The sequence below is a fragment of the Diachasma alloeum genome, unplaced genomic scaffold (assembly GCF_001412515.2).
Source record: "Diachasma alloeum isolate Michigan unplaced genomic scaffold, Dall2.0 Dall_scaffold_00185, whole genome shotgun sequence".
NCBI lineage: Eukaryota > Metazoa > Arthropoda > Insecta > Hymenoptera > Braconidae > Diachasma > Diachasma alloeum.
In genome coordinates this window covers 1,881,876-1,893,079 of record NW_021680351.1, presented here as the reverse complement: position 1 = coordinate 1,893,079, position 11,204 = coordinate 1,881,876, and the positions used below count along the sequence as shown (strand labels likewise).

General features: G+C 33.6%; 1 protein-coding gene across 1 annotated transcript; it reads right to left on the bottom strand.

Annotated features, from left to right (window-relative positions):
* Positions 1–2,257: 2,257 nt before the first annotated feature.
* LOC107048143 (biogenesis of lysosome-related organelles complex 1 subunit 4) lies at positions 2,258–8,144 on the bottom strand. The gene is made up of 4 exons (XM_015271171.2): positions 7,718–8,144; positions 7,507–7,578; positions 5,445–5,678; positions 2,258–3,535 (listed from the first exon to the last, which is right to left on the bottom strand). Exons 1-4 carry the CDS (start codon positions 7,814–7,816, stop codon positions 3,416–3,418), a joined length of 525 nt encoding a protein of 174 aa, XP_015126657.1. The 5' UTR covers positions 7,817–8,144; the 3' UTR covers positions 2,258–3,415.
* Positions 8,145–11,204: the final 3,060 nt, after the last annotated feature.

Here is an 11,204-nt window from a genome sequence, read left to right as displayed (position 1 = left end):
TGGGATTATATCACTCGCCTTCGGCTCGTGATATAAACCTCCCACTCGCCAAAAAACACTTTTTTGCACTCGTTACGAAATATACTAATTTCGTCATTAGGCCGAAAATAGTATATTTCGTCATTAGGCCGAAAACAACTTTTCTGGCGAATATGAGGTTTGAAGCACGAGCTGAAGGCGAGGGCTGCAATCGTATTCGTCAGAATAGTATATTTCGTAACGAGTGCAAAAAAGTGTTTTTTGGCGAGTGGGAGGTTTATATCACGAGCCGAAGGCGAGTGATATAATCCTAGGAGCTAAAAAAAATTTTTTCACGAGTTACGAACAATATTTTTTATCACAATGTGGCGGAAATTGGACTTTTAGGCACGCGGAGTGTGCCGAAAAGTTCACTTTTCGTCACAGCGTGATGAAATATACTATTTTGTCATGGGGGCCGCAGGCAGCGATTCACGGGCGCGGAGCGTCCGTGAAACGCTGCCTTACGCCCGGAATGACAAAAAATATGATCACTGAACGTCAAGTAAACGATTCTCAACTAATTTTAGGCACTGGAATTATTATTAACAATTAAATTGTTCAAATCGCCTTAGCACCTTAACTATGAAGAACGAAAATTTTCAAATCATGAATCATCTAGAATTTAATGAGGAATACTTTTTGTCTGTTTTTAATTTTACGGAATATTCAAAAGAATACCTTCAAAATCCATTTTGAGAAAAGAATGTTACGTTTTTTGTCACCGGTGCTTGCTACGTAACTTGCCTATCAAAATTTGATTCAATTGATTTTATTTTTATTGATGAATTCGTTCATCTTCTAAACAATAATTTAATTTCAAAATAATGTCTCAGTTTAGGTCAAGAAAATATTCATTCATATTTAGTGACAATTTTTTTTGTGAATGAAAATCATGTTCAGGTTGAAATGAACGTTTTGTTCCGAATTGTTCCAATGAATCGATTTAACTTTAACTTTTAACGTTATTTATTGCAAGAAACATATACATTCTTGCAAATGGCCATTGCCCGCGGGCCTTCAGCCTAGAATACAATTCTTTTGTACAGTATCAAATTATCTCTATCAGGAGTCGTGTATATGTGGTTCAATGTTGATGATAGTTAGAAAAAGAGAAAGAAAAAGAAGAGAAATGAAAATAGTGATGAGACTCAACTTTTGAAAATTCATGGTACAGGAATTGTTATGGGGTGAATCGATTTATTTTATTCAGATAAAGTTTATTAAATTAAAATGAATGGTTTTCCTGGCTGTGTAAACCTTGAAAAAACCCCATTAAAATGTCATTGGCATAATTAACTTCCTCTGGCAGTGCCGAATAATCGAGGATTTAATGAGAAATAGTATTCCCTTTTGCGGTCTCCGCTTCATTATCGAGAGCTTCGTTAATTCCCCCCAGGCCGCAGAGTCGGCCGCCAGGGCCCGAAAATGTGGAACCAGTGGAGTGAGTGGTCAGGCTGCAGCGTGACCTGCGGTGTTGGAAAATTGTCTCGATGGCGACACTGCATTGCTGGCGGTTGTTCCCAGGGGGAAAAGGAGCAGCAGTTGAAAACCTGTACTTTCCCAGCTTGTTTATATGAAGGTGTCGGTATTTATAATATGTAACAGAGACTTATACATTTCAGTTTCGAAATTCGAGACATCGAGTGGAAAAGTTCAGGACGAAATTATCCTTCTCGCAATTAGGAAATTTGATGGAAAATTTTTTAATTGAAAAAAATTTTTTTGGTTTGAAAAGAAAAGGTAATTTTTTTAGGAGAAAGTGTGAAATAAAGATTGAGGAGAATAAATTCTTCCTTTCCGCAACCCCAAAATTTGAGGAAGAATTTCGTAATGAGAAAAAATATATTTTGATTTCTCTGAAAAATTTATTCCCCTGATTTTTGCTCTAGGAATTTCTTAGAAATTTGAATTTTATTGTAAAAGAATTGAAATTGAATTTTTTTGTACAAAAATCATGTGATGAAGGGTGAAGAGAACAGCAAAAAGAAGAAGTCCTGAAAATGTCAGTATTAGAAATTGTATTTTCTGAAATTAGGAAATTGGTGGAGAATTATGTAACGAAAAAAATGTTTTTTTCATTTTGGAAAAAATCAAATTTTTTTAGGAGAAAGTATGGAATAAAGAATGAGATGATGAAATTCCTGGAAAAATCCAAATCCGAGAACTCGAATGGAGAAATTCAAAGATGAAAAAAAATCGCAAAAAAGTCGAATTGAGTGAATAAATTGAATAAGTATTGAATTAATGCATTTCATATTTTATTCCCTTTTACATAAAAATTTAGAGACTCTTGACCAATACATCAATTTAGCATGTGCAATAAAGGCATCAATTCCAGAAATCAACGGTCACAAGGCGAAATCCACAGATTGTAATTAGCGATTCGTTCCGTTGACAAAAAAACTATTTTCTGGAGATAATGACGTCATTAACGACCCATAAAAATGGTTACTCAATATTTTTCTTTATTCTGGTGACAGAAAGATCGCGAAGAGTCAATGCAAATGTTGGAGGATGAATAATTCATTTTTTTTTTGAAAATTCTGTGAATAGTTGATTTTTTACGGTTTATGATATTTCAGAGACTTCTTGTTAAGTTGCATTTATCACTATGATGTTAACATCGCGATTTCTTGTGAAGATCGCCGGCATTTGAAACTGCCTCGTGCAATTTCTGTTGCCACATCCGAATTTTTTAGTGACCATGGTTTGGTCCCATGAGTTGGTGAATGCACACTTTTTTGCTAGGATTTTCTCTCCATGTAGCTATGTGTGTAAAGGCTCAGACTGACAACCTAAGGGTCGTGGGTTCAAACCGAACTTTCGGCGATTATTGGCGTTTCCTCAAATTGATAGATCTTTCGTTTCTTCCAAAGTGGGAAATAAATTTTTTTCATTTTTTTTATATCCTTCTTTATTCTCAAACTCCAAAACTGCGGTAAATTTACTATTTTCATAGAGTCAACAACAAAAGAATATATATATTCTCACAATAATTTCCAAATTGGTATGAAGAAGACAATAAAATAGGGAGCGAACATAAATTCATTAATTAATTTTCATTAATTCATTTTTTCATTTCTTCATTTTTATATATTTTTTAAAATCCTTTAGAATCATTTTTAAAATTCAATGAATTTCTCGTAAATTCAGCATTTTTATGCATCTAATAATGAAAAATACATGTTTTTTTCGGTGAAGATGGTAAACCGAAGATCTGGGACCAGTGGGGCAAGTGGTCGTGCTGCAGTACATCCTGTGGACCTGGAAAAGTGTCACGATGGCGTCATTGCGTGGCCGGAGGCTGTGCTCCAGGGGAAAAGGAGGCGCAGCTCAAACAGTGCTACCTCTCCGACTGTACAGACGATTCTCCATGAATGTAGCACCAGGGTCTCTATTGACTCGTGTTGAATGCGTCCTCAGTCCTGTAGATGGTGGGTACTGCGAGGGGTTCTTGTTTTGGTGACGAAGGGCTGCTGGTGGCTGACGCAGGGCCTTCCTGATTCTTCGATTTCTATGCAAAATTCATCATCATTACAGCGAATCATGATCTTCCAGGGGAATTGGTGGATAGTTCTGGGTTCACTTGACTTAGATTTTTGTCGTTGATGATAATCAGTTGAATTTTTACGTACAGATTAATAAATTTGGGCTTTAATGCAGTTAATCAAATTGAACGGTTATTTCGTGATTTTTCAAGGCTAATTGAATAGATATTGAATATTTCATTCTCTTGAAAATACCATGTTCTCGTTTTCTTTCACCACTGGACATTTTTTAATGAATAAAAAATTATTTTCCACGGTAAAAATTGCACTGAAAGAATTAATGAGTTGTGCCGAAAAATTATGTGTTCCCCTGAAGAGATATTTGTCTAATGATCTTCCAGGGGAATTGGTGGATAGTTCTGGGTTCACTTGACTTCAGATTTTTGTCGTTGATGATAATCAGTTGATTTTTTACGTACAGATTAATAAATTTGGGCTTTAATGCAGTTAATCAAATTGAACGGTTATTTCGTGATTTTTCAAGGCTAATTGAATAGATATTGAATATTTCATTCTCTTGAAAATAGCATGTTCTCGTTTTCTTTCACCACTGGACATTTTTTAATGAATAAAAAATTATTTTCCACGGTAAAAATTGCACTGAGAGAATTAATGAGTTGTGCCGAAAAATTATGTGTTCCTCTGAAGAGATATTTGTCTAATGATCTTCCAGGGGAATTGGTGGATAGTTCTGGGTTCACTTGACTTAGATTTTTGTCGTTGATGATAATCAGTTGAATTTTTACGTACAGATTAATAAATTTGGGCTTTAATGCAGTTAATCAAATTGAATGGTTATTTCGTGATTTTTCAAGGCTAATTGAATGGATATTGAATATTTTATTTTTTTGAAAATAATATGTTCTCGTTTTCTTTCACCACTGGGCATTTTTTAATGGATAAAAAATTATTTTCCACGGTGAAGATTACACTGAAAGAAAAAACGAGTTGTGCCGAAAAATTATGTGTTCCCCTGAAGAGATATTTGTCCAAAAGAAAGTTTCCATCAATGCATGATAATTTTTGTTGTAACAATTGATATCCAAGTACTTTCGCTATTTTTTCTCCTGCGAAATGCTTCTACTTTTGCAGTCGAACATCAGAGCTTTCATTCGAGCCCCACGGTTTTATTATTTAAACTTTGAAGGTCTATAAAAAATTGAATCTCAACATTGAACCGCTCGACAACATTTTAAAAATCTGAAAAACACTATTTGTTTATTTTTGGAGGAAGATTGATGAAATAGTTGAAAAATTGCAAAAATATCTCCTAAACAATCAATTTTCCTCCATAAAAATCATTTGTTCAGAATCGTAACTAATTTACTCATATTCATAATTTTGCCAAAAATCAATTTCATATCTAAAAAAATTATGTTTCCGAAAGTTCACACAATTTCAATTATTTCTTTATAAACAACAAATGTTAAAAAAAATAATTCTTTGCAAAATGTAATTTTAATGACGCTGAATAGTGAATATTCATGACTCATGATTTTTTTAATTCTTCTCACGCGATTTGATTGACAAATTTGATGATTGAAAATGGTTGAATCTACAGTGTTGCCTGTACCAAACTGTAAAAGACACTTGGATACCCCTAAAACTTAGAGAATGAAACAAATTCTTTATTCAATTCCCCTAAACAATCTTCAAAATGAATAAAACAGTACTCGATTCAAATAAGCGATTTATTTGGAATATTTAGAAGGAAAAAAATCCCAAAAATTAATGCAAACGCATTAGAAACCTCTCCTATCAACCACTCCATAGCAATAATAATAATTACCCTCCCCCCCCCCGCGCAACTACTTTCAACAATACTGGACCGATCGGGGGTCCCAGAAGTTTAGCAATTACATATAAATTACGTACAAAGAGTGAAAGTGGATTGAGGATACCAAAAAGACGATCAGAAACTGTCGCGTTGCCGCCTAATTCGGCCTCGGCTGCCTCCACCGCTGTCTCTAAGCTCACCAGGTCAACGCTCGCTCTCGCAACGACGCGCTCGAGTGCGTCAATGCGTTTGCAGAGCTCCATCAGGGCTGGGTGAACCGAACGAAAGCGCACCAGGTGCTCAAACGTACATTCAGCTCGTAAATTTTGCACCTTTGGCATTAATTATCACTTCGTGAGTCGGGATGAATGTCATTAAAATGGCAGGGGAGTGGTCTGGGGACTGAATTGATTCATCTCGGTGAACAAAACGTCAATAAACTTTCTAAGTATCAACATGTTATAATTGGATCCATTACATTCATTTAACATTCGTGAATGTCGCAGCGTGAAGGAAATGATTGCTTTTTATTTGATTTTTTTTTTAAAGTAAAAATTGAGATTACTAGTCGATTAATTAAATTTCACAACATCGACGTTTTTCATTCGATGCTTTCAACGGCCGATTAATCGATTTTCGATTCTTTTTTCCAGACATCGATGTTTCTGACAAAATTTTTCATTTATTCTTCGACAAAAAAATGAAAAATTTTGTTAGCTTGGTCAGAATCAGAAAAATCGATGCTTTTGATTAATCGACAAAATTGTTTATTCTCAATCAATCAATTATTTTTCGACAAAAAAATGAAAAATTTTATTAGCTTGGTCAGAATCAGAAACATCGATGCATGAAAAATCGATGTTTTCGATTAATCGACAAATTTTGTTTATTCTCAATCAATCAACATTATTTTTCGACATAAAGAGAAAAATTTTGTTAGTTGGTCAGAATCAGAAACATCGATGCTTGGAAAAAAGTATCGAAAATCGATTAATCGGCCGTTCAAAACATCGAATGAAAAACGTCGATGTTTGGGCATGAAAAATCGATGTTTTCGATTAATCGACCAATTTTGTTTATTCTCAATCAATCAATTATTTTTCGACAAAAAAATTAAAAATTTTGTTATTTGGTCAGAATCAGAAACATCTTAGCTTGGAAAAAAGAATCGAAAATCGATTAATCGGCCGTTCTCAAAATCGAATGAAAAACGTCGATGTTTGGGCATGAAAAATCGATGTTTTCGATTAATCGACAAATTTTGTTTATTCTCAATCAATCAATTATTTTTCGACGAAAAAATTAAAAATTTTGTTACCTTGGTCAGAATCAGAAACATCGATGCTTGGAAAAAAGAATCGAAAATCGATTAATCGGCCATTCAAAACATCGAATGAAAAACGTCGAAGTTTGGGCATGAAAAATCGATGTTTTCGATGAATCGACAAATTTTGTTTATTCTCAATCAATCAATTATTTTTCGACAAAAAAAATAAAAATTTTGTTATTTGGTCAGAATCAGAAACATCTTAGCTTGGAAAAAAGAATCGAAAATCGATTAATCGGCCGTTCTCAAAATCGAATGAAAAACGTCGATGTTTGGGCATGAAAAATCGATGTTTTCGATTAATCGACAAATTTTGTTTATTCTCAATCAACATTATTTTTCGACAAAAAAAGAAAAATTTTGTTAGCTTGGTCATGATTTCATTGATGTTTGGGCATGAAAAATCGATGTTTTCGATTAATCGACAAATTTTGTTTATTCTCAATCAATCAACATTATTTTTCGACAAAAAAAGAAAAATTTTGTTAGCTTGGTCATGATTTCATTGATGTTTGGGCATGAAAAATCGATGTTTTCGATTAATCGACAAATTTTGTTTATTCTCAATCAATAAATTATTTTTCGACAAAAAAATTAAAAATTTTGTTACCTTGGTCAGAATTAGAAACATCGATGCTTGGAAAAAAGAATCGAAAATCGATTAATCGGCCGTTCTCAAAATCGAATGAAAAACGTCGATGTTTGGGCCCGAAAAATCGATGTTTTCGATTAATCGAAAACATCGCCCATCCCTGACTAGAATTCCCATCAAACGCAATTATTCCGCAATGTATTTGTTCACCGAGACCTCTAACCCCTCGGCATTTACTGACCATTCCAACGATTGACTCGAACTCCTCAAGACGAATCAGCATCTCGTCCACAGCCTCGTGCACTCCCCCCGTCTGCAGGTGCACAAGAGGTTATGACGCCATTCGCAACAAAAACATCGTCAATCCCCCCATTCACGGCCTCTCGTGTCCCCACAATTGTCTCCAGCAATGTCAATGTTCACGGATAATTGAAAAATGAGAACATTCTCACCTGACTCGGGAGGTCCACCTGGACAAACGCCGCATAGTCTCTCGCCGTCTCGGCAATCATCCTGTCGTTTACATTAGTCTTCACTCGATTATCCGACATTTTCGTCACACTTGCACTATTACCAAGACTCAACAATCATCAAAACATCATCATTGTTTCAATTCCACGTATTTAAGGCATTCAAACCTCACATTTTCATAACTTTTACGTTTCGATCTTCATTTATGCATCTGCAATAATTTATTTGGAAAGCATATATTTATAAAACTTAAGTAGAGAAGAAAAAATTGATTATTTCAGGAGTAATCGTCATGTGATAATAAATTAAATTGAAAAAGTTTAGTGACTACGGATGTCTTGTTATTTATTTTGATTTCTCGGTGAACAAATGGATTCACTTGAAAGAGGGTGGAGGGGGAATTGAATGGATGAGTTGGATGTGCGCACGCGTGGGATTTAGAAGGTTCACGTGACCTTCACCGGCGGACTGCATTCAAACGTGAAAATGATCGTTTGGTGGTGGAGGGCATTTGATCTTTGACATTGTTTTAGCAGTCTTTGCAGACGGTTTGAATGAATTCTCGGTAAACCGCGGTGTTTTTCAGCGGCGGATTAACTCACCGGTTGGATGATGAGGATGAGAAGAATAATGAAGCGATTAATGGCCGGGGTAATGAGGAGTTCATGAGAGGAACGCGTTGATGATTGTAGATTACAATTGTTGCAGTGGTGACGACTGATTTGGTGATTAGTTTTTCATTCTCGGTGGTTTGTCAGCTGAAGGTGGCATTGCGTAATTTAATGCATTTTTCTATTGTTTATTTATTCAGTTATTTATTTATTTATTCGTCTTAATCACACGTGATTGACAATTTTATTCTCTACGCAAAATTTTGAAGTGGCCAGTTTTCAAGAAATATCTCGGAATCTGTGGGAGATGGAAAAATTTTTGTTATGACCTTTTTTGTAGAGTGAATTCAGAGCTACGGAAAATGTTCTCACGAAAATTTCGCTATCTCCCTTAGATTCGGAGATATCGTGAAGGAGATATTGTGAAGCGGTAATTGGTTCATGTCGATTTTGACTGTTGGCCGATTTTCAGTAAATATCTTGAAATCTGAGGGAGATAGCGAAATTTTGGTGAAAATATTTTTTGTAGCCCCCAATTCGCTCTTCAAAAAAGGTCATTACAAAAATTTCATTACCTCCCTTGCATTTGGAGATATTCCTCAATCTTATTATTGGTATTTGGAAATTGTGTTGAAAAAAATGTTCTGATGAAACAATTTCTCCCTCACTAATAATTAAGGAAGAATTAGTTGATCGCAATCAGCGGAATTATTCCCACTTTCACTATCTGACATCGATCCATTTGAAACTGTGGATCGAAGTACTAATACTGAGACTTTTCCGCATTTATACTGCTCTCATCCGCTACAAAAAAAATATTGAAGAATGTAGGCCGCAAAAAAAGTGAGAGGACGTTTGTGAAAGAAATGTGTAAAACTCCAGTTGATTTAATGAGTTTTGCAACTCTCCATATGATACTATTCCCATTCACATCAATTCCACATCCCCACAGAATTGCCGAATGAGGGAATTCTTTATTGACACATCAACATTGAATCAGAATTATCATAATTCCGTTGCGAAAGATTGTTATTCCTCATCTGTATTTATTTCGGGAGTGTTAATTTCATTTAAAAAACACGCAATATATGCGCAGATGTCCAGTTTACGAATATTCACGGCTAAATTTAGAATTATTCACGGGATTTACGACTTTGTCAGATTCAACTCATCAAGATATTGAAAATAAAAATATTTTTAATTATTTAATAATAATTTAATTGTTATTAAATTTTATTATTATTAATTATAAAATGAATTATTTTATCATTATTATAGTTACTATAAATATTTTAATTAACTAATTACAATTAGTTAATTATATTATTATATTATTATTATATTTTTAATTAAAAAAATAAATAATTAGCAATGTAAATATCCAACCAAATCCACTCGTTAACAATAACTAATCGTTTCTATCCATGTCGTTGGAGTTTCTGTCTCTCTTCAGTTGCCAAATGTGATCAGCGGTCGGTTCGCGTTTTTTTTTCTGACGCTATCGTAACTTTACGTTTGTTATTTGCCGAGAGCTGCAGGGAGGTGGAGATTTCCAGAGGAAGTTCTTCAACGGGGAAAACCGAATGTTTTTTCGGGTAAATATTAGAGACACGTCTGTTTGCGGGTAACATATTTCATCGAGTAATTTCAGTGGTTGAGGGAAACGAAGAGACCGCCGATTAGTTCTCAGAAAAGGCCGGGGCTATTTTATACGCTGGTCCGAGATTTTGAATGGCACGAGGAAAAATTCCTCTCTACGCTGATTAAGAGAGAAAAAATTCCTCTTCCGAAAAACTACATGTTCCACGTGAGAATATTTGACGGAGTAGAACAGATTTTATAGGAAATCCTGTTGAAAATTTCATATGAAATCCTACAGGAAATCCTATAGGATTTTATACTGTAGGAAATCCTATAAGATTATATGCTATAGAACATCCTATAAGATTATATGCTATAGAAAATCCTTTAGGATGATATGCTATAGAAGATACTATAGGATTATATGCTATATAAAATCCTATAGGATTATATGCTATAGGAAATCCTATAGGATTATATGCTATAGGAAATCCTATAGGATTCTATGCTATAAAAAATCCTATAGGATTATATGCTGTAGGAAATCCTATAGGATTGTGTGATATAGGAAATCCTATAGGATTGTATGCTATAAAAAATCCTATAGGATTATATGCTATAGGAAATCCTATAGGATTATATGCTATAAAAAATCTTATAGGATTATATGCTATAAAAAATCTTATAGGATTATATGCTATAAAAAATCTTATAGGATTATATGCTATAAAAAATCTTATAGGATTATATGCTATAAAAAATCTTATAGGATTATATGCTATAAAAAATCTTATAGGATTATATGCTATAAAAAATCTTATAGGATTATATGCTATAAAAAATCTTATAGGATTATATGCTATAAAAAATCTTATAGGATTATATGCTATAAAAAATCTTATAGGATTATATGCTATAAAAAATCTTATAGGATTATATGCTATAAAAAATCTTATAGGATTATATGCTATAAAAAATCTTATAGGATTATATGCTATAAAAAATCTTATAGGATTATATGCTATAAAAAATCTTATAGGATTATATGCTATAAAAAATCTTATAGGATTATATGCTATAAAAAATCTTATAGGATTATATGCTATAGAAAATCCTTTAGGATGATATGCTATAGAAGATACTATAGGATTATATGCTATAAAAAATCTTATAGGATTATATGCTATAGGAAATCCTATAGGATTGTATGCTATAGAAAATCCTATAGGATTGTATGCTATAGAAAATCCTATAGGATTATATGCTATAGAAGATA

What these genes read in the sequence shown, in the direction of transcription:
- LOC107048143 (XM_015271171.2), bottom strand. Translation starts at nt 7,816, where the DNA reads ATGTCGGATAATCGAGTGAAGACTAATGTAAACGACAGGATGATTGCC. An exon ending in AGGTGGACCTCCCGAGTCAG is followed by an intron (nt 7,579 to 7,717) that starts GTGAGAATGTTC and finishes GTGCACCTGCAG; the next exon opens with ACGGGGGGAGTGCACGAGGC. An exon ending in TCGAGTCAATCGTTGGAATG is followed by an intron (nt 5,679 to 7,506) that starts GTCAGTAAATGC and finishes TTAATGCCAAAG; the next exon opens with GTGCAAAATTTACGAGCTGA.